At 35.0% G+C, this 22236-nt stretch overlaps 3 protein-coding genes across 6 annotated transcripts; 2 read left to right on the forward strand and 1 right to left on the reverse strand.

Annotated features, from left to right (window-relative positions):
- The first annotated feature begins 2064 nt into the window (after positions 1-2064).
- On the forward strand, positions 2065-5541 carry LOC132266886 (uncharacterized). 2 transcript variants are annotated; one of them, XM_059767900.1, is made up of 5 exons: positions 2065-2622; positions 2725-2904; positions 3353-3458; positions 4759-4993; positions 5084-5541. In XM_059767900.1, the coding sequence occupies exons 1-5, from the start codon at positions 2602-2604 to the stop codon at positions 5166-5168; spliced, it is 627 nt and encodes a 208-aa protein (XP_059623883.1). In that variant the 5' UTR covers positions 2065-2601; the 3' UTR covers positions 5169-5541. The 2 variants fall into 2 exon arrangements, with proteins under 2 accessions (XP_059623883.1, XP_059623878.1); XM_059767895.1 differs by having other exon boundaries at positions 2066-2622; positions 3347-3458.
- Positions 5542-7597: 2056 nt separating this feature from the next.
- LOC132266898 (pyruvate, phosphate dikinase regulatory protein 1, chloroplastic-like) lies at positions 7598-10833 on the reverse strand. The gene is made up of 3 exons (XM_059767912.1): positions 10250-10833; positions 8198-8837; positions 7598-8012 (listed from the first exon to the last, which is right to left on the reverse strand). The coding sequence occupies exons 1-3, from the start codon at positions 10733-10735 to the stop codon at positions 7909-7911; spliced, it is 1230 nt and encodes a 409-aa protein (XP_059623895.1). The 5' UTR covers positions 10736-10833; the 3' UTR covers positions 7598-7908.
- A 1016-nt stretch (positions 10834-11849) lies between these two features.
- On the forward strand, positions 11850-21046 carry LOC132266907 (tyrosyl-DNA phosphodiesterase 1). 3 transcript variants are annotated; one of them, XR_009468767.1, is made up of 17 exons: positions 11851-12184; positions 12347-12526; positions 12799-13074; positions 13234-13398; positions 13708-13768; positions 14373-14449; positions 14550-14807; positions 15493-15582; positions 16193-16327; positions 17188-17337; positions 17769-17872; positions 19173-19226; positions 19413-19503; positions 19760-19837; positions 19959-20106; positions 20183-20304; positions 20579-21046. XR_009468767.1 is itself a non-coding variant. In XM_059767925.1 (16 exons), exons 1-16 carry the CDS (start codon positions 12152-12154, stop codon positions 20248-20250), a joined length of 1968 nt encoding a protein of 655 aa, XP_059623908.1. In that variant the 5' UTR covers positions 11851-12151; the 3' UTR covers positions 20251-20526. The 3 variants fall into 3 exon arrangements, 1 of the variants encoding a protein (XP_059623908.1); XR_009468769.1 differs by lacking the exon at positions 20579-21046 and having other exon boundaries at positions 11850-12184; positions 19818-19837; positions 20183-20526; XM_059767925.1 differs by lacking the exon at positions 20579-21046 and having other exon boundaries at positions 20183-20526.
- Positions 21047-22236: the final 1190 nt, after the last annotated feature.

Raw genomic sequence — 22236 nt, forward strand, 5'->3', positions numbered from 1 at the left:
ACAAATAAAAAATTATGGGGCCTTCTGATTAACTGGGGTCTTAAGCAACCGTCTAACCTGCTTAAGGCTTTAGCCGCCCTGGACGGAACCTTCTCACCATGATGTTTCACTCATCATGTGCCGCATGGTTAAATATATATTAGACATATGCAGCTGAAAGCAAGGGAGAACTGATCATGTGCCTCATTATATATATAGTTAACCATCATTCTCACCATGATCACTTCTCCCTTGCTTTCAGCTCATATGTCTAATATCATATATACATATATAGATATATATATCTCCCTTGCTTTCAGCTCATATGTCTAATATCATATATACATATATAGATATATATACACACACATTTTTATAGTCAACAATAATATATCATTCGGCGTGTCTGGTTACCTGATGGAATCTGAAATTTTTATAGGCACGAGATATTCAAACATATTCTGTTGTTCATCCGTGCCCCCTCTTGAATTCCATTAATATTGTGATAAAATAATTAAACACAATGAGGGTGTTTTCGTGTGTACCTACTCTCCAATGATTTGTCCCGCAAATCAAGTGTACCATTTAAACACTTCATCGAATCAAACACTTGAAAGATATATAATCCTTTAAATCTCTGTACCATGAATTGTTTTCAAGCCATCTCTTAATTACTATACTGTTGACCTCAATCCCTCCCCCCCCCCCCCCCCCCCCCCCCAATTGTTTTCTTGTACGTTTTGTCACAACTCACAAGCCTATAGTGGACTTTAAATGGAGATATAAAACTTCTCTCAATTTACTATTAATTTACCAAAAATTCAGGGAGCCATTTGATCATCATCTTCGTTCCTAAGATTCCAGCTGCATGTAATGAAAATGTTTGCCGATAATATTCAATATATTGATCGCTACCTGAGTTAGAACCATTTAATTAAGAAAAATTGTTCACTTCAAATCATAATTCGTAATCACGATATCATTTGCGATCGCGATATAACAAATTTGGATAAATATTAATGTATATCAGATAAATCAACTGATTCATAAAGGTATATAAAAATAATCAAATCTTTGAAAATACAACTCATTCTTTATTGATAAAGAAATGAATGGTGTTAAAATGAAAAACATGCATATGAAATTTTTGTTTGAAGAGTTTTTAAACTGAGAATTGATGTACTAACACATCAAGTCGAGTTTTTGTCTACATGTTTTGGCAGGTAAGATTGGACAACTGATAGGCTCCTTTTTATTATTTTCTTTTGTTTGTGCATGTGTATACTCCGTGTGTGTGTGTGTGTGTGTGTATATATATATAGCAAACTATATATCCACTTAGATACAGGGGGCTATTTAATTAGTTAACCAATCCAAGTTTATAGACTACTTAAAGTCTTAAATGGTTTCATATCAACAAGTCTACAACAGAGAAAATCTATTCCCTTTATTGCAACTTACTTTTTAGATGTCATACTAACTAATTAATCTATCTCCTAAATAACAGATGACTTTGTCATCCACAAGCTGAGAAAATACAGAGATATATAACCAAGGTACCAAAAATTGTGATAAAATGTGATTTTTGTCGGCATAAAAAAAAAAAAAAATAAAAATAAAAAAAAAAATAAAAATAAAAAAAAATCTAACAAAACTTTAAGGGTGATTCTTAGTTATCCAAATCAATCCTCTTCCTTTTTTTCTTTTTCTTTTTCTTTTATATTTATTTATTTTTGTTTGTTTTTTGTGTGATTGAGACTAGACATATAACATGAAAAAAATAAAATAAAATAACTTCAATAAAATAAAATTATCCCAAGTTGAAACTTTTAAGTAACAATGTCAAATTGAATTTTGTAGAAATAACAGAATTTTTTTTTATCATTTGGGAGATCTCTGTAATAGTAAAGTTGTGTCTACCACTTAAAAAAACCCTACGGTGCAATTCAACCGTTGAAATGGTTGACCATGTTATCATTATTGTAGACGAGAGGGCACAAGATTACACCTCCAAGTCTTAAGAAGTTATGATGATTTTCCGAATTACAGTATAAAACGTTACTATCGACAGATAACAACTCACTCACCTATAAACCACCAGCGAAGAAGCCTAAGAAGCTCCAATCCTAAATATTTTCTCTCTCTACACAAAAATATGACATACCATTCTCTCTCTAAAAATCCTATTTTCGCACCAACTCTTTCCACCTATTCTTGAACAAGAAGAATTCTCCCTCACATCCACAGAAAATATATGTCATATACTAGTTACCAGTTCATCAACAACATGTATTTCTGACTTATTTTCTATTGTTAATGGAGAGCAGTTAGTTAGCAGGTCTGAAGAAGAAAAAGACAGAAGTCACAGTTTGGTTGGTTTGGAGTTTTTTCAACGAATAGTAGCAGTTGAAGAAAAAGGAGGAATCTCATAAATATTGTCTTTTGTTTGGTTCACTGGTTTTGTACATATAAATGCGTATGTTTAACAAGCAACAAATTTGACTAATTGGGGATGCTTTTCTCATTTCAATTTTCAATCAATCATATTGTATACATCTAGCTACGTCTTTCCTTTTCTTCCATTTTCCTTCATTTTCTGTGTCTGCGAGAAAGTGGTAGAAAATGGCGGATTATCCAAAGACGGTAAGCGTCGAATTTCTTGTTCTTGTTTTTAGATTTTTGTTACTGTTCTATTGGGCGCCACCTAAAACACCAACTTTTGCTCTCTCTGAATTTCTTTTTCAGGCGCATATGGATTCCGATGCTCTGAATTCATTTGGTGAAGTCTGTGAATCAGAAGAAATGGGTACCCAGAAAATATCTGTTTCTGATCAAACAAACATTAAATCTGATAGCTTCATAGTGGACATGGAACGATTCTCTAATATCACCGATAAAGACAAAACTGCAAATTCAAGAATCACTGTAAGTTTATATTTCTTTCTTCTTCTTTTTTTTTTTTTTAAAAAAAAAAGAAAAAAAAAAATCATTTTCCATCCAATTCTTTGTTTTCTGATTATGCTCTGTTTTATTGATTTCTTTAGCACCTTGCTCTGTTTTAGATTTTTATATTTTCCTTCTGTTTCAAAAAAGAAATCATTCCTTAATTGTCTTGAGTACTAATTAATTTATACATTAAAAGCATGAATAGTAACTTTTTTGAGATAACACGCCATCGCCATTTATTGAACTTTGCTGACACTGCAATCTAATGCTTTTTTCAAACATTATCAATTGTTTTTCCTTTGGTTTATGTTTATCCAATACTTGCCTTTAAAAAAACAGCTGCAACATCATCATCTACTAATCTTCCGGCCTATACACGCATGTGTTTATATATACATAATATGTTTGAATTTGGTTAAAGTTGCAGAGAAACCTTTCACGTAAAGGGTCACCGCGAAGTGGCGAGAAGAAGAAGAATTCAACTGCTACCAATGACAAAGACATCACTCTAGTTGCCATGTCTTCACCAAGAGGTAAACCATTACTTGAGAACTAGAAAACTAAGTAATATCATGTCAATCTTCTTATTTTTCATTACATTATGTTTGGACTCTGAGCAAGGATCACACCTTTTTTATTTTTAAGCCACTTCATCCTTTAGAATATGTGTAATCATCCATGAACCACACAAATGATTCAAGTCCGATTATTTTTGCACCTTATAAGAATCGAGTTTGAGTCTATGATTTTGGGTAGATTTTACCTAAGAAACTCCTTGTCCGCTGGGCTACCCGTGCGGGTTAACAGTGTCTCTTTTATGAACCCATAGCCTTGAAAAAAGAGAGAACTCGATTCTTCTACGAATTGATGCAGTCTTGTTCGATATATATATATATATATACACACACACACACACATACATATAGGCATGTGGCACATGATAGGCCCAACACAGGCTTAAATGGGGATGGAAATCCTCGAATATTAATTGTTTTTATTGTGATAAATTTGGGATTATGAATTGGGGTGTGAGGTACAGAGATGCAAGATGGAAGATAGAAATATATAATTAAACATAATTCAAATTGGTCGTGCCAAAATATGCACCATACCAACCTGTTCCTGGCTTACATAATGATGGGGTGTCTCTCATCTCGATGTGGACATAGCTGTATTATCATTTATGAATTGATTGATTTATTAGTGAGCTAGTAGTAGTTTGCATGGATGTGATTAACATTTATGCATTAATTAATCAATTACTTAACATTCTTTAGCGGGACCTTCACAGACGTGCAGAGTTCATGCGCTTCCATTACTATTTTCATTATTCTATTTTGTTGTAAAGTAAGACAAGACTCCACAAAATAACAAGGGATGAGCAGGCACATCAAATACAGTGAGAACAGGGTTAGGGTTACACATAGTTTCCTGGTTGAGATAGCATCATCATAATCATTTGTAAACCTTGGTAGGGTAGTTGTCTCTTAAAGAAGATAAGGTTCGTAGAGAACAAACAGAGTGTGTCTATAATGCAATTAAAACTTGGCATAATATATAGACACTATATATATATATATATATATATATATATATATTCATAATGTAGTTTGATTCTTTCCAGATCAAGTCTCTCCTGCACCGGACTAGTCCCTACGTGTATTATTGACATTTAATAAAATTGATCTACAAGACAGAATGTCATTACTTTTTGTTACTACTTCATACTTGGATGCATGTGCATCTGCACTGTAGGAACATTTTATGATGGGAAGATAGCAGATTCGTATATTCTGTATTGTTGTATATAATTTGTAACATTAAAATTTGCAGCTGCTTTAAATGGGGCTAGCATTAGCACGCCTGAAAAGTCCATGGTGGTGACGGTGGGGTCCACGGATCGTTCTGTCAACCCTCAACTCCATCACCAGATCACTATCGTGACCAACAACATTGGCGGCACCACCCCCACCGAAAGCAAATGGGGTGGCAGAAGATTCAGTTTCAGACGCTCTTCTCCTTCTTGGGCTATTGATCCTAGGAAGATCCTCCTCTTCTTCGCCACCATGTGAGTTTAACATAAGCTCAATTATTCGCGTGATGTGGCTTCTTAACCGTGTACCATTGGAATACTCAAGGTGGTTTTTTTATCTGACAGGTCAAGCATGGGAACTTTAGTACTGATTTACTTCATACTTTCCATGAACAAGCTTAGTGAGGATGACAACCCTCAATATCGGTAGCAAACGAAAACAAAACAACAAAGATGATAGTGGTGTCCCTCCAATGAAAGCAACTAGCTTGGTTTGACAAAAGTTGTGGCAAAATGATTGAAGGGAAGGGGTAAAAAAAAAAAATGGAAGGGAGGAAAATACTGGGATTGAAAAGCGAATAGACCTTCCATTCGAACTCAGCACTTTGCTTTTTCAGGCCGGTTATATTATATATTCTTGGCGATGAAGACAAGGAATAGAGCACTATGACAAAGATAGGGAATCTTGATTTATATATATGAATGTAGGGATCAAAACACATGATGTGGGTTACCTTTTGTCTTAGTTTTATGTATCTATCTCAAGCTCAATCTTAATGGAGGACAAGAAAGTTACTTTTGCATGCTTTATTCTTCCTTTATCATTTCTTCCATAACTTTATTCAGTTGGCCACTTTTGCAGTCCAAAACCTAAATATTTCTTTTTGTTGTATGTGGGTTTCAGGTGAGTAGGAGGCAAAGAGTGAAACAATTACCTACTCCCTACAGGCAATGAAGTATATATATATATATATATATATGCATGTGCATTGCACTTCATGCACTTGTATTTTTGTGAAAACAATGAGGTGTTTGGACTACTTAGGTGAGGCAGAGAATGCTACTTAATCTAAGTTCAGATACTTTGAGAACTTCAAAGTGAGAGGCAAAACATAAACATATAATTAAGCTGCACAATAGCCAACATAAAGCACGAGGTAAACTGAATATCTTCTCTTTAATTTTTGTGAACTGAATGAGCATATATGACAGTGAACTTCACTTAAAATAAGAAAGATTACAAAAGCAGAACATTAAATCCAAAACCCTAGGGATGCAAAACACGAAGATTTGAAACCCTTTTGCACCTTAAATCAAATACTTTGCAGTTCAAGATATGTGCAAATATACACACTTAAAACAGAAGTTGTTCCCCCTAACTCATGAGAGCCAACATTATATGGGAGTTGTAACACATCTTACCAAAACACTCAGCTTTCCAGGAGTGGAATTGGTTTCAGCTTTTAAGAAGTGGAATGATCTAAATAAATACTCATGTTGGTGTTGAGCAGCCACTTCACCTTTTAAATAACTGGTTCTCAAATTGGGTACGCTGTACACCAAATAAACTGTCTCTGAAAGTGTATACTTCTATCCATAAAAGAAACTTGACCTAAAATTTCTGTAAATTATTAAAAATGCCACCATTAAAAAATGACCTAGACTGAAATGGTCTTCTCACTGAATTTAGTAACTGAGGGCAAAATCGAAAACAAGAAAAATAAAAACAAGTGTCACAAAAATAATTAACGGGTTGGGCACTGTTGCACAAGTCCATGCTTAGATACAATAGAGAATCCATTATCCATGAGAATTAGGATAACAAAATTAAGTTTGGTCATCACAACTCTCTTCAGCCCAAGACTCAATGTTCCCAATTCACTAAACCCCAACTGATAACCCCCAGCAAAGTTGGGGATTTACTAGTTTCAGATAATAATTTGAATACAATTTCCATATAATAATCTTTAAAGAGTAAAACAGTAGAAGCGTTTGAAAGAGATGTAGGCAATCCATGGGTGGAGTCTACAATGAGGAAATTTAAGTTTTTACTGCTGATTTCACTGTTTTTGGATCTTGAGAGCGTGTTTAAAAATTTAGAGCAACCACTTTGGGCAAATAATGCCAAATGTTTTGCAAAAATAATGCAAGGATTATTCATCGGGGAAAAAAATGCAAGTATTGGGACTTCGGACTGTTTACAATCTACCAACCCTACCATCCTCAATTAATGGGGACCACCACACTGGCTAAGATCATTACTGCTGAGTTATTTGCTTTTTGGATTAAAGGCACGTTTCTGGTGTCTATAGATCATTTGTTGGAGTTCAGGATGCTTGTGATTTCTTTAGCTTTTGATTGCCTTCTTTGTATATTTATTGTGTACGTGCTGACAATTTAATATCTTTGGCACATTTTAGTCACATTTTACTTATATAAAGTACCTGAGTGCATATAAACCATTTACATATTTCAGTATATATATAGAAAGACAGAGCAAGCACAAGGTTTTTACTAATTTCATAGTACTACTAAACATATGGAGATTTTGATGTCACTCTAATGACAGTTGACATTTTGCCACAAAATAACACATCATTATTAGTCAATTACACTATTAAGAAAAAGAAAAAGAAAAAAAAGCAAAGCAAAAAAAATTGAAACAATTGGTAGTTATGAAAGATGTTACATTTTTGGATGTGCAAATTTCATAAAGAATTTGATTGGATAAATGTTCAAGTTCTTAATTGCTTTCTTCACTAATTTTCAGTGATGCTCTCTCTCTCTTAACTATCAAGACCATAGCTTTGAATATGCAACATGATGTCAAACTTTATTTGGTTTCAAGGAAATGGAGGCTTTATCTTTTACCAGAAAAAAGTTATAATTTATTTATACACACATAGGAAAGCTTTCAGTTCAGTCTGGATGGCTATACTCCATTAACAAAAAGCAGGTTGGCTAAAAGCAATATGGTTTATTAACATAACATTTTAAAGCCATAATTTTTAGCCAGATTTCACCTGAGGGAGCAGTAATAAGTATGACACATGCCCCTTGTCTGAACTATCCTTCTCATATGCTACAACCTCGGTTCAACTAGAGAACAGGTCTCCTTTGTTCAGCTTCAGCATCTTACAAGCATGCCAGAGGACAAGAACTTACCATCTTTAGTAGCGCTTTGAGATTCTTGGCATTGAGCATTTGTTCTTCCGGTCCTGGTACAGCCTCAGAACAACTGCTGCTGTTTCTTCAATCGCTTTCCCAGTCACTTCTGCAACCACAGCAAGTAACAACATGAGAGATTGAAGCAAATTATATATACCTGTAAACCTCCACTGTCGCATAGACATCTCTAGTTTATCATTTGGAACTTCTAGATGGTATTTAAATCCTCATGTCTAGGACTCAGGGACTCAGGGACTCAACAAAATACAACAGAAACTTCTATGCACTCACCAATAACCGGCCAAGTTGGATTTTGTGCAAAAATCCTGCCAGCATATTCCAACTCCCTTCTCACATAGTCCATGTCCGAATAGTTATCCTTTACTTCTTCACTGAAGCCCATGCTCTTCGCTCTAGATCTTCTGATTGTTTGCAATATAACTGGATTTATAGTCAAACCAAAAACCTTCTCTGGGTCTATCTCAAAGAGAGTCTTCGGCAACTCTATACTCATCACAATCGGCACATTTGCCACTTTGTATCCTTTCTGTGCCAGATAAATTGATAGAGGTGTTTTCCCAGTACGAGAGACACCAGCGAGAACAATGTCAGCCTTGTGCAAGTTTTGAGGTGAGGCCCCATCATCTTGTTTGATGGTAAATTCAATAGCTTCAATTCGTTGAAAGTATTCCTCAGAAAGAGGGATATTCCTGCCTGGAGCACCACGAGGAAGGCCAGAAGGCGAGACGCCCAGATGGGAAGCAATTGCCTCCGTAATTGGGCCTAGTATATCAGTGGATGGTACACCCCATAGCTTGCATGCATGCCTCGCAGATTCAGCCATGGAAAAATCAGCTAGAGTATAAACCAACATTGCACCTTCTCTAGCTGCTTGCTTTACAATCTCCATTAACCGCTCCACATCATCAATCTGATACGTAAAGAGTTATTGCAGTTAACCAATGACAGGAATGTCGATAGATTTAAACAAAAATATATTGAAATGTAAACAACTTAAGTGGTTCATATTATCATGGCAATCTAGTCAATATACTATTAAATGATTGGAAGTTATTTCTTTCTGAAGAATGAGGTAATTTGAGGTGTTTAAATCACAAAATCAGAGTGCTTGTTACAGAACACTATATCCTGGATAAAACTTGTGGACCAGAAGACATAGTTTCTGTCCATTCTTTAATTAACGCTAAAACAGGTCTATAGGCAGTAACAAATCAAACAGGTTAGGGTTGAACTAATGCAACTTATGAGGAATTGAAATTTAATGCATTCTAGAATTCCTATGATCTGAAATAAAGTACTGAGCTACATCACTGGATCCCTCTGGTGGTGAAGATAAATCCAGAAGCAACTTAATAGCCAAAGCCCCATTTTGAGAAAATTGTAGGACTTGCACAATCCATATAACGACTATTAAATTTAAATTGCTAGTAAAATAAGAGGAATCAGTTAGTATATTGAGACATGAATGGATAAAGAGCATGTCCAGAGTCGTTGGCAACTAACTGCTCTAAAAACTTGTGTTCATTACTCAAAAAAAAAAAAAAAAATTTAAGAACTTCTAGCACCAAGTTGATTGACCTGCTGCAACCCATTGCTTGGTTTAGACACTGAAAAAGTGTGAAAATACGTGTGCAAATTTGAGGACACTCAACATTCCCTCCCAACATATGCATGTAGAGAATCAAAATTTGGTAACCTAGGAATAAGCAACAACAATGAGTAGTAGGTAATGGGTTTTGCTAGCTTAACAAATGTAGTTCTGTCCAAGTGATTTAGGGAATCATTAATTCCAACCAGTATTTGGAAGCTGTAAATGAACCAAGCTATTCAGTAGCTCGGTTTGAGCTCGTTTGCAAAGCAAATGACCCTGAGTTTGATCTTGCTTTTTAAGCATGTTCAATGAAGGAGCCAAACTTACGGCTTGGCTCGTTAGGCTCGTAATGAACAAGTATCTCTGAACAGACTCCTTTGATCAATTTTCTTTGCTTATCAATCTTAGTCCTAAGCTCGAGCTTCAAGCAAAATAATGAACTCGAATCAAGCTCGAAAGTGATTAAACAAGTCAAACAAGCTTGACAGGCAATGTTCATCACTCTTCTAGTCAGAATCCAATCTATTGACATTGTATCATCATCACTTATTTTAAAAGTCATTTTAATTTTATATAGAATATGAATGCAAGCATTGGCATTTCAGCTCAACTATAAGACGAAACTGTAATTTCAGCTCAATAAAGGGCAAAAATCTTGCCTTGCGCAGCAGAAACCAAAGATTTTCCACCACAGGCTTTAAGCTCAGATAGAAACGAAAACACATACTTACCCCCGAGAACAAATGGGTATTTACAGGACAACCACGATCGACCAAGCAGTAATCGAACTGCCCTAACGCCGCGTTAACGCAGTGCTCCGCTGTCCACCCCGTGCCGTCAGATACCATGTATATCGACTTCCCCATCGCCTCCACTTCATCGTTTCCGTCACGGTTGCCGTCGCCTTCCACCGCCGGAGTAGAAAGAGGAAACGCTGTCTCTGCCGGGTGATCCGGAGATTTCGTCTCCATACTTTGGGTCCGGCGACCTGGACGGTCTAATTTGTGGCCGGACCGAATGGCACGAGCCCTGGACCACCGGTTCAGTTGAGAACTGGCCTTGGGTTTCCGAACCTGTGGTTCGAGTTCAGGTGTTTGATTGTTGGAATTGGTAGCGCGAGACGAGGGTTTTGTGGGACTGGAATTAGGTTCCGTAATAATGGCCGAGGTCGGCGTGGTGGGCATATTCGAAAAGCTGAACGTCGAAGAGGAAAACATATCTTCTTCTCTTGTGTTTTTTTTTCTTTTCTTTTCTGTTTTTTTCTTTCTTCTTTTTTAAAGTTTTCGAGAAAAATAAATTGGGTTTTTAGCTGGAAAATTTCGAAAAACAAACTGGAAATGGAATGAAAAAACGAAAGTGAACAATAATTTACCAAAAAAGAAAAATGAAGAAAGTGATCAGTAATGACTTTGACCCGGGAATGACTCCCAGACCAAAAATAATAATAATAATAATAATAATAAAATAAAATTGTTTAAAAAAAGACACCCCTATCCGGTTGCATTCGTCCCTTTAACAATTTTTTATTATTATTTTAATAAAGCAATAAAATTAGAGTATTAGTTTATGAAATCTTTGAAATGGCAAAATAATAAGATATTAGGATTTGTGTAATTTAATTTTTGAGAAATATTTTAACATTTTTAGTATTACATAGAGATTTTTAAGTAAATATTAATATTAATGTAAATAGGAGTGTCCATTGCACAAAGTTCTTACTAGTTTGTTCATAATTAAATTATTCCAAATTCATGGTAATACTGTAATATGGTGTTGTGGAACAAGTTTATGTTGGGAGCAAAATAATTTCTCACCCATAAAAGGAATGTTTATCATAGAAACTAACCAAAAATATATATAATATACATTTTTACAAGCTATTATTACCTTCATTTAGCACAAACAAAATTAGATCATGTAAAATTTTACTTGCAAAAATAATAAAAGACTATTTAAACTTGTAACTTAATTGTATTTATTTTTTTCAAAATTAAAGGTAAAAATTTAAATATTTTTACAAATATTGTAATAATTATTTATCAAAAAACATAATAATAGTAAACGTAACTTTAATAAAAGACTATTTAAACTTGTAACTTAATTGTATTTATTTTTTTCAAAATTAAAGGTAAAAATTTAAATATTTTTACAAATATTGTAATAATTATTTATCAAAAAACATAATAATAGTAAACGTAACTTTGAGTCTTTGAATATGGTAGGAGTTGATGCAAAGAGTGTGAAATAGATGTTTTAGCCAAAATAGATATTATCAATTTTATTTTTTTTAATATATTCCGTACTTAAAAGTTTATATACACTAGAGCATACTGGTATGTAGCCTGGTCTATATAACTATAGCGCGCGAAAATTGGCAGCAACGGAGCCTGTCGCAGCCGTCCTCCGATACTTGAACGCGACGGAGCTTCCTCTGCTCTGCTACCTCTCTATTCCTTTTTTCCACCGATTCACAATCAACACAATACCAGTTAGGGTTAGGGTTAGGGTTCCCCAAATTCAATCCTCCCTTTTCTCCAGACTTTCTACAAACCAACACCACCACTTACTTTCCCAACTCCTCTCCCAGTACAAGTCGGTCTCGAAACTTCTTCTCTTCACTCAAGTCTCATGCAATGAACGATTCATCAATGGCAGAGTCTTCTCAGGTCCTTCTCTTCCCTTTCCCTCTATCTATCATTTATGGCTTTGTAAAACCTTCAACTTATATTATGGGTATATATATATATATATATGTGTGTGTGTGTGTTAGTGCTAGGTTTTTGTCAACTGATCATATTTTTTCCGACATTTTTATGTAAATGTAAAAGATTGGATATTTGGTCCCCCTTGATAGCAAGCTAGATGATGACATTTCAATCCCCAAAATACCACTTTCCCGAGGCCGTAATGTTGTCGGCCGCGATAGCGTTCCAGTCACCGACAAGAGACTCAGCCGCAAACATCTCACTATAAATGCCTCTGTCGACGGTTCTGCTCATGTCCTTGTGGTAATCATTTCCGTACTTTCTTTTAGGAGTAATATTTATGCACATACATATGTGTATTGGAGATCATTTTATGCTAGGGTTTGATTAATCCATAAATTCAATTATGATTCTTTCAGTTCATTATTCTTGAGATTTTTTTCTTGTCAAAGAAAAGTGCATGTATATATATGTCTGTATAAATGTATACACTTGACTCAGTACAAAATAGCTTTCGTGTAGTCATATGGGATTTGGTTGCTTTTATTTGATGTATTGAAATTGATGGAATTTAGGAAGGGTCAAATCCGGTCGTTATTAGATCTGGGGATCAGAGGAAGAAGCTGTTGTCTCAAGAAAGGTTGACAATTAAACCCGGTGATGTCATTGAGCTGATCCCTGGCCATCATTTTTTTAAGTATGCAGTGTCAGCCGGTGAGGAAAAAACAATATCGCCCAATAACCGGAAGAGGACTTTGGATAAAGCTACCAAGCTTAGTGAAGGTGAGCCATCGGGTCAGAAGAGGATGCGGCAACTATCTAAAGACGAAGCATTTGCAAGACAATTGCAGGTATCATGTTTTTGAACTTCAATTCATACCTGAAAAGAGCTTTATAATGACCAAATAGTGGGCGCGTCATACGCAGACAAGATTAGTAGCGAAGAATGGGGTTTTGTGGGATTTGTTCTCTGTTTGTTACCATTTCTGTGTCCCTTTTGATCTGCACAGGCTGAGATGGACAATGATAGTTTAAACCAAGAAAGGTCTGTTGAGGCTATCCGGCATTTTCACATTTCAAATGAAAAATTACCTTTAACCTTTCGACTTTTGCGAGTGCAAGGGCTGCCGGCATGGGCTAATACATCATCTGTTTCTATAGGAGATGTGATTCAGGTAACAAGTCTGTGTTTTGTACAATGAAAGTAGAAAAGGATGAATATTTGCTGCTTCCTTTTTTTTTTCTTAGTTAAGGAAGAATATTTTCTTTATTATTAAAGAAAATTAAAGATTTGGCTCCTTTCTTAGAAATAGATTTTATTAAGTGTGAGAAGTTCGCAAGTCCTGCCTATTCCCAGCTCAACAACAATTTGAATTGAATCCTCAGCCAATCTCTGGATTGTGTTGAGTGTATAAATATTTCCTGAATACTGCACTCCCTGGAATGGCTTAAATTTTTTTTTTTTTTGCTTATTTGTTGGGTAGGGAGATGTGCTCATTGCTGTGCTATCAAACTACATGGTGGACATCGACTGGTTGAATTCTGGTAAGTTTTGTTTCGTATAATCTATAATCCTTTCTTTATTTATATGCATTATCTTGATTTTTGCTTTATTGCTCCCTAACCCTGATGTTATCAGCAATCCTCTAATTATTTGAATTATATGTTTTATTTATGTGTTTCGTGGCTGCTATTGTTTATGATGAAAATGTTATAATTTACTACAAGCACTCCGCTCAGGCGTTTAAGTATCATTGGAGGGACATTGGGTTGAAGATTTATGGGGAGGTGAAGGCTACTCTCGTCAGGCACATGCTGTTGGAGTAACAACAGCAACCAAAAAAAAAGGAAAAAATAATCACAAACAGAGATAGAACAAAAAAAGTTATGCTTCATTTATAGTTTTCATTGCTACATAAGCAGGTTCGGGACTCCTTGCCAGTACAAGGCACATTCTTATCACTTCAGATTTCTTCCCCTTTTATTGCTATACTCTGCTTTGTAGTTTCTACTACCATGATTTGCATTATTCTAAGGTCTCTGGGAGTTGTGGGGTGCAATTCCTATAGACTTGGCTATTTCTTTTGTAATTTGCATTGACCTGTCTCATTATTCACCTGTAATACGTGGGATTTCCTTTTTGGTGTAGCATGTCCACCACTTAAAAAGGTTCCTCACGTGTTGGTTATTCATGGAGAGGGCGATGGTACCCTAGAATATATGAAGGTCTGCACTCTCTAGCTCTAAGATACAATAATCTCAATTTATGGATTTGGAAATTCTAACATGAACGTCAAATTTTTTGGTTGGTTGATTATTTTTTCAGAGAAACAAACCTGCGAATTGGATTCTGCACAAGCCTCCACTACCCATTTCTTATGGGACACATCATTCAAAAGCCATGTTTCTTGTATATCCTCGAGGAGTGAGAATTATTGTACATACAGCAAACTTAATACATGTTGATTGGAATAACAAAAGTCAAGGTTTGTGGATGCAAGATTTTCCCTGGAAAGATCAAAATAATCCAAGTAAAGGATGTGGATTTGAAAGTGACCTAGTTGACTATCTTAGTGCATTGAAGGTACTAATGAATGTAACTTGTTATTCAGTCCTGAAGTTTGGAAAGGCACAAAGAGACAGTCTAATATAGCCTGAAGTTTGCATGATTTACAGCATCTAATGTATCCTTTTCCTTCATCAATTCTATAGGAGAGACAGTCTTTTAGTATGTCATTTGCCCCAATAAAGTTTACATCTTTGACAGATAATTTTCTTCATGCACGACAACCTTTTCTTTAGTTATCATCATTTTATTTATATATTTTTTTCTGTAGTTATCATCTTTCCCTTGATGTTTAATATAATTTTTCAAACTATTCCACTATGATGTTTTTATTAAATTATGCAACTTTTCAGTATCACATATGTTTCTCAGTAAATTTTGTTTTCATTAGCTCCAACTGGCATCCTTATTAGTTTGTTTTGTTTAATATAAACATAGAATAATAGTCATAAATAGTTGTATGCATAATTGATTTCCATGCATGTATTCATCCTTAGTCGAAGTGGAATAATGTGGACTTCTTGTTTGAATGTTTACTGTAACTTGAACTTAGTATTCCATGCGAAAGGTGTGGCAAACAATTTTCAGCTGCCTAATGCTTTTTTTTAATTATTATTTTACTTTTTATCTTTATAGTCTTTATAGGTCATATTTACAGATCTTGTTGACCTTCTCTTTTTTTCCCCCTTTTGAATATTTACAGTGGCCTGAATTTAATGTTAATTTACCAACCCTGGGCAACATCAGAATCAATTCATCATTCTTCAAGAAGTTTGATTACAGCAATGCTGGGGTATATATTTGATTCTCATGATTTTTGAAAATTTTGTTTCTTACAGTGCTATTATATTCTCTTTGTGAAGATACAATGGAAGATAGTGCATTTTATTCTTACTTTGATATATCAAATTCATAGTGTGCTACTTGAGAGTTGAGATAACCCCTGGGATGTAGATTTTAAGACTTGCAATAATGATATGTGCCTGTTGGTATAAAAACCACGATATATTTGGCATACAGTTTCATTATAATTTATTGCATTATAGTCGATAAACCTTCTCTTTCGGCATATTAGTTAAGATAATATATTTATAATTTGGATATATATATATATATATAGGTTTTTGGGGTCGGGTTAAGCTACTGCAGTAGAAGCGCACTTCAAGGGAAGGAGAAATATGATTGGCACAACTTCATTCTGTACCTGCTTTTTGCTAGTACTGTATTTGTATATCTTTTACATAAATTATTTCCATAAAGCCCGTGGAGTATTTTGTGGGCCTCAACTTCAATAAAGTGTCTGAACTTTTGATTCTGAATAGTGTGAATTTTCTTGTGAGAAGTGCGGTCATGTAATTTGAACTCTACTAAAATATGAATAATTTTATTTTCATAATTCCCAGGTCAGGTTGATTGCATCTGTTCCTGGGTATCATACAGGTCCCAATCTGAAAAAATGGGGACATATGAAGTTGCGTACTATTCTCAATGAGTGCATTTTTGACGAAGAATTTCAGAGGTCCCCACTTGTCTATCAGGTATTGCCTGCTTGGCTGGTATGGCATCACATATTTCGTTATGATAGTGTTATTTTGCTCATATGCTTGTATACGTGCTATATTCATTTCTGTCTTTTTACTTTTATTTTCCCCTTCTGTTCTACATCATACGAGTTATGACTATTCTATGTTCTGTATACTAGACATAAATTCCTGGTGCAGGAAGAGCAAATGACGGATGATAAGGTAAGAGGTGAATATATACTTGGGTGATCATAGTTGTGTGCTACCTATATAGTCTGAAGGACCTGTACCAATAGAAATATCTTGTCTTTGCGTCTAGATGAGAATTAGGTTTTGGACAATGTTTAAACAGAGGGACTACAATGAGAAATAAGCATGTTGGCACATGTGTCAAGTGCAAAATATTGTGGAACTAGGTCAATAACAGTAATCACCATTTTACTATTTTACGTATGAGTAGTTTGTGCTGGTCCTTTCATCCGATCAGCATACTATTCTTGTACATATTATGTTTTATGAATTTTGTCTGAAGTCCCTCATATTATGCAGTTTTCGACCTGGTCCTTTCATTTAATTTTATGCTGCTGATACTTTTACTCATAATCTGTGAAATAGGGTTTTCCACCTGTATTGTACTTGGTATCTTATCCCTCTATCCAGTTTGTACCTTCCTGATGAAAGAATTGTTGCATTGTAGCTGGTTACATTTTAAAACCTAGGTTCGAATCCATATGAACATACAGACACTATATATGAACTGGAATATAGTAATGCAATTATTTCAACTGTATATGGCTTCTTTTGGATGTACTTTCTAGAAAAGAATCCAGTTATGGGCTCTTTTCTGATGCTTGCACACTCTTGCCTTATTGCAGTTCTCCTCCCTAGGTTCTTTGGATGAGAAGTGGATGGCTGAGCTGGCATCCTCGATGTCATCAGGAGTGTCAGAAGATAAAACACCCCTGGGTTTAGGGGAGCCACTAATAGTATGGCCCACGGTGGAAGATGTCAGATGCTCTTTAGAGGTAATATCAATAGGTTAATCCTGTGAGACTCTTTGTTATACCTTGCATTACTTGCTATAATTCATCACGTCTTCTACAAATTTCAATATGGTTTTTTGGTGCCTAAAAAATATATGACAGCTTACTCATGCTTTGAAAAAGGAGGAATGCATAATCAATTTAGTGGGTGTCAGGGACTCATGTAATGGAGACTATAATTAACTGTAATTGATAAGATACAAAATTCATTCTAAAGAGAAATAAAGAATTTGTATATGTTCTGTTATTTATTACCGGTTATGTTTTGCCATCTGCATGTTGATCTTAGATGTTTGTTCATGCTTATGTTGTATTTTTCTTCAAGGTTCATCAAGCTTCTTCAAATTTGTAATTTGCTTTCATGTCAGCAGTTACTAACAAAGGCTGTTTTTTATCATTCACATTATCTCTAGGGTTATGCAGCTGGAAGTTGCATTCCAAGCCCACAAAAGAATGTGGAGAAGGAATTCTTGAAGAAGTATTGGGCAAAATGGAAGGCGAACCACTCCGGTCGCGGGTATTCCCCACTCCTAAAATTTTGGATCTTGATATTTATTATTGGGCCCATTCCTTAATTTCTTAAGCTTTTTAGATAATTTACAAGAACTTTGTTTAAGGAGAGGTCTAAGGTTGTCTCGAGTTCAAGTCTATTTCCATTTTTTTCCCACTTTTTTTTTTTTTTTTCTTAGTTGGTACTCACACACACATGCCTGAGGTTCGAACCCCTGACCTCCCTTTGGGAAGTAAGAGCCTAGTATCGCTAGGCCATTTTTTCCCCACTTCTTGTATTTGCACTTTAATGTTTGTTTTGTCTGTTTTACTCTCCCTCCACATACAAGATGGGTTTGCACTCGATGGATGATGTTTAGAGCTTGATAGGCCAAGGTTATTTGGTAATAGTTTGGGCTTTTGAGGTAATATATTGATATACATTTAACAGAACCATTTCACAATTTGGTTGAGATGTCATCTTTTGGCATAAATATGGACAATATTTATTATGTAAAGCCTGCCTCATGGATTTTAAGTGGAGAGTGATGAATTGTTGAGTTGCTAAGGAGTAGTTTATTTCGTGATGGCTCTGACATGAGATATGCTTACTCATAACTAGAAGCACAAGACAACTACAACCCCAGCAACTATTTCTGGATTTCAAGTTTGAGGCTTGTGGTTCTTTCTGAAGCGTTTGCTTTTGACAGCTAACAAGCCTAACATATATGCAGATGACAACACTCGTAGTTTTTGTGTTTATGTTTTCTGCCTTTTCTAAAATTTCCATTTCATTGTTTAGAGTATCTCAGTATTATACAAATTATGTTATTTTAGACTGGACCAAAGTTTAATTTTCACCAGTAGGAATGAGCAAATAACACCACCACTGAGGACATTTTAGCAATTAACACTACAAGGAGCAGAATGGCAGAAATAAAATAAATAAATGAATAAAAGGATATATGATGTAGCAAAAACTCAAGTTGTTGTGACAATTCCTTGGTGCCTAACACAAGGTATGGACCCTCAGTTTACAAGCTTAACATCTCTTTTTACGGGAAATTGGTGACCTTATTAAAAAAATTTGTTGGTAGCAACTAGTTTTTAACTACAAACACTTCCTTTTGCATTTGCATTCTTGAATAAAAAACCTTCATGCCCTTTAACTGATAACCACCAGAACTGTTGTTCGTTTAAATTTATTTTCTTTTTTAAAAAAATTTAATTGATGCAGATATTGGTTTTCGGCAAGCTTTGCCACATCCTTATGTTACTCACTAGTACTTGCATATTGATACTTGCTATTATGCTTTTCCATGTGCCAGTCGTGCAATGCCTCATATAAAGACATTCACACGTTACAATGGTCAGAACCTTGCGTAAGTGCATCTCAAACCTTTTCATGCTTCCTTAAGTTTTATATTCCAATTTTGTATTGGATAGTGATGCCAAGTCATTTCACTTTTAGTGATGTTTACTTATAATAAAATAATAATAATTTTTTTAAAAAAATGTCACTTTTACTGTACCTTTTTTTAATTTTATTTTATACTTTTCTCCAACAGTTGGTTGTTGCTGACTTCAGCAAATCTCAGCAAAGCTGCTTGGGGGGCACTTCAGAAAAACAATTCTCAGTTGATGGTCCGTTCTTATGAGGTATGCTTATCATAATTACCTCACTTACGGATAATTGAGGATATTTGCATTATAACTTGATGAAATTTAGAGCATCACTGCATGATATTATGAGGCTTAGTGGATATCCAAACTTAAAAAAAAAAAGTATCCATTGCTCTATAAGTTCTGTTCTACATGATATGTCTACTCTTGCAAGTTATATTTCTCTATTCTTTGCTTTCATGATGATATTGATATTTCTTCTTTTGGCACATCCCTCTGTGAACATTTTCAGCTGGGAGTGCTATTCCTAACTTCTTCTATCAAACACGGTTGTGGTTTTTCTTGTACAGACGGTGGTAACCCATCAGAGGTGATTGCTGCAAGTCTGATAACTTGTTCCGTTCAAAGTGTTCAGTGATCTTGGTTTGAAAAGATGTGATTTTATTTTTTAAATCCTTCCTCGGTAATTCTGACTCTTGTGGGTTTTTCAGGATAAATGTGAATCCTTTAGTAGTTCTAACGGGAAAAGAACAAAATTAGTGACCCTGGCTTGTCAAGGAAGCAGGAATACAAATTCAACTGAAGTAATTCAATTGCCTGTGCCTTATGAACTCCCTCCTCAGCCATACTCCTCTGAAGGTTAACCGATACTTTGTGGTCATGCTGATCTTTGATCATGTTGCTTTATGTTAATATCATTTATTTTCCGTTGCAGATGTTCCCTGGTCTTGGGACAGGCGATATTACAAGAAAGATGTGAATGGCCAAGTTTGGCCCAGATGAGTAAAGCTTTATGATTCCTAGGATTCCTGATCTCTTTGTAAAACAACGGCCAAGGTATTACAAGAAAGATGTTTGTGGTCAACCAAACGCGTTATGGAGCCTTAGGTTTGAGGAATGAATTGCTTATCGAGCCTTAAAAAGAATCGATTTCTACAGTAACCAGATATAGCTTTCATGTTCTTAGCCAAATAATACAAAATCATGCAAATTCCTCAAATCTATGCTTTCATTTCCTTTTTGAGTAACAAGATCGGTGAATTTTCTTTTTCCTCTTCAGCTCCCTTGGCAATTTAAAATCACATGTTCAATTTGCCTCACAATGTTGCAGGTGTTAATAACAGATGGCACCGAGTCACCGGCTAAATAAGAATCTCCTGTCCAGCCTTGAAATCTACCTCTCCTGTCCACATGTGGTGCCTATTTTCTTGATAATTAATTAATACAATTAAGCTCTTAATATGGTTCTATCAGATGGTTCAAAGTTCTGTCTTGGTTCGAGAGGGTCCACACTCTATCATATACGTCAGGAGTCCATTGATGAGAGTGGGCTACGCAATTGAAATATGGTGATGAATATGACCGCAATTGAAATTCTTGGGGAGTTATGTAAAATTCTCGAGGAAGGTCAGGGTCAAATGCAATTTGTTCCATTGTTTGACAACGCTGGAGGAGCAATTGCCCATCAGAAGATCCCATCAAATATTATTAAATTTGTTTCTTACTATATTTTTCTTTTTGAATTCATCTCAAGTGTTTTTTCAAGCAGTTAACATGTCAAAAATATCCAATTCACAAATGGTTCAAATACTTCCAAGTTTACCTAGGAGAGGTGAGAGTTTAAGTTCCAAAATATGCATATGTAGGTGCGTGTAAGGTATTTACCCAATGAAAAAAAAAAAAAAAAAAAAAAAGACGAAAAAATTAACTGGAAAATATATGTATATATATATATAATAGCGGATTGAGAATGCACTTTATTCCATACATTTTCCAGGAAAGAGAAATAAATAAATAAAACTTCAGATCTCAATCATTATAAGGCTGAATCTCTAAAATACGGATCAATGGAGCCCATGCATCTTTATTTATTTTTACTTTTTTTTAATCCTGACAAACAAACAGCAACAAGATCAACACAAACATTCCTTAGTTCCCAAATCCAGAATATCTCCAGGAACATAAACAAGAGCTGTATCATTTTGAATATGCTGACGAGAAAGCTGGACAAGAGCATGAGCGACTCTATTGTAATGTCAACGAACATGGCTAAGACATGAAAAGGAGAAATGCCCGAATAACACTTGCACATCAAATGGAACCCATGCATGGCCTAACTCAAATTCTCAATTAGTAAAAGGGTAAATGATTACTAAAATCCAAATTTTCTATCATGATCAATGGAACCCATGATCTCAGTTATCTCTTCACCACTTGTACGATTAATGATACAATTGTTTTGAAAATTCAAAAACTAAAATAATTCTATATGTAATGAACAGAGTGAACATTAACCATATCATATAAATGGTGTGAGGGCTACCAATCACATGAGGTTCAGAGCTTATATAATATGACAGATCTTCAATGGGGCCAGTAATGGACTGTACTTAAATTAAGATAAAATAAAATAAAATACACATCAATTTCATGTTGCTGAGTGTCAGGCAATATGTGCATGAAAGCAGAGAAATCTGACGGTACATTCAAATCGCATTGAAACTATTTTCACCTTGGCATCAAAATTTAGTTATAAGATCATATATATATATATATACACACATAAGCAACACTTGTTCAATTTGCATAGAACATTATATCTTGCATTTCTTAGCTAAACCTTGATTTGCTCTCCTGTTTGTGCACAATGGAGAGCAATACTGTATGAGCCTTTGTGTTTTTTTGTTACACTTCTAATCACGAATATCATCTTCAGAAAACCAAATATATAACTTCTTTCTGTGTTTTACAAGCCTCATATGTTTTACT

The sequence above is a fragment of the Cornus florida genome, unplaced genomic scaffold (genome assembly GCF_030987335.1).
Source record: "Cornus florida cultivar Cherokee Brave unplaced genomic scaffold, ASM3098733v1 CherokeeBrave_3.0.0_Hap2_Chr01, whole genome shotgun sequence".
NCBI classification, from domain to species: domain Eukaryota; kingdom Viridiplantae; phylum Streptophyta; class Magnoliopsida; order Cornales; family Cornaceae; genus Cornus; species Cornus florida.

Bases quoted from the DNA above. Each gene is read 5' to 3' on its own strand.
- LOC132266886 (XM_059767895.1), top strand. From the start codon at position 2,602: ATGGCGGATTATCCAAAGACG. The intron at 2,623-2,724 runs GTAAGCGTCGAA...TTTCTTTTTCAG, and splicing joins TGGCGGATTATCCAAAGACG to GCGCATATGGATTCCGATGC. The intron at 2,905-3,346 runs GTAAGTTTATAT...ATTTGGTTAAAG, and splicing joins CTGCAAATTCAAGAATCACT to TTGCAGAGAAACCTTTCACG.
- LOC132266898 (XM_059767912.1), bottom strand. From the start codon at position 10,735: ATGTTTTCCTCTTCGACGTTCAGCTTTTCGAATATGCCCACCACGCCG. The intron at 8,838-10,249 runs GTAAGTATGTGT...TTTACGTATCAG, and splicing joins ATACCCATTTGTTCTCGGGG to ATTGATGATGTGGAGCGGTT. The intron at 8,013-8,197 runs GTGAGTGCATAG...CTGTGGTTGCAG, and splicing joins TCCAACTTGGCCGGTTATTG to AAGTGACTGGGAAAGCGATT.
- LOC132266907 (XM_059767925.1), top strand. From the start codon at position 12,152: ATGAACGATTCATCAATGGCAGAGTCTTCTCAG. The intron at 14,450-14,549 runs GTCTGCACTCTC...TTATTTTTTCAG, and splicing joins GTACCCTAGAATATATGAAG to AGAAACAAACCTGCGAATTG. The intron at 19,504-19,759 runs GTATGCTTATCA...GAACATTTTCAG, and splicing joins TGATGGTCCGTTCTTATGAG to CTGGGAGTGCTATTCCTAAC.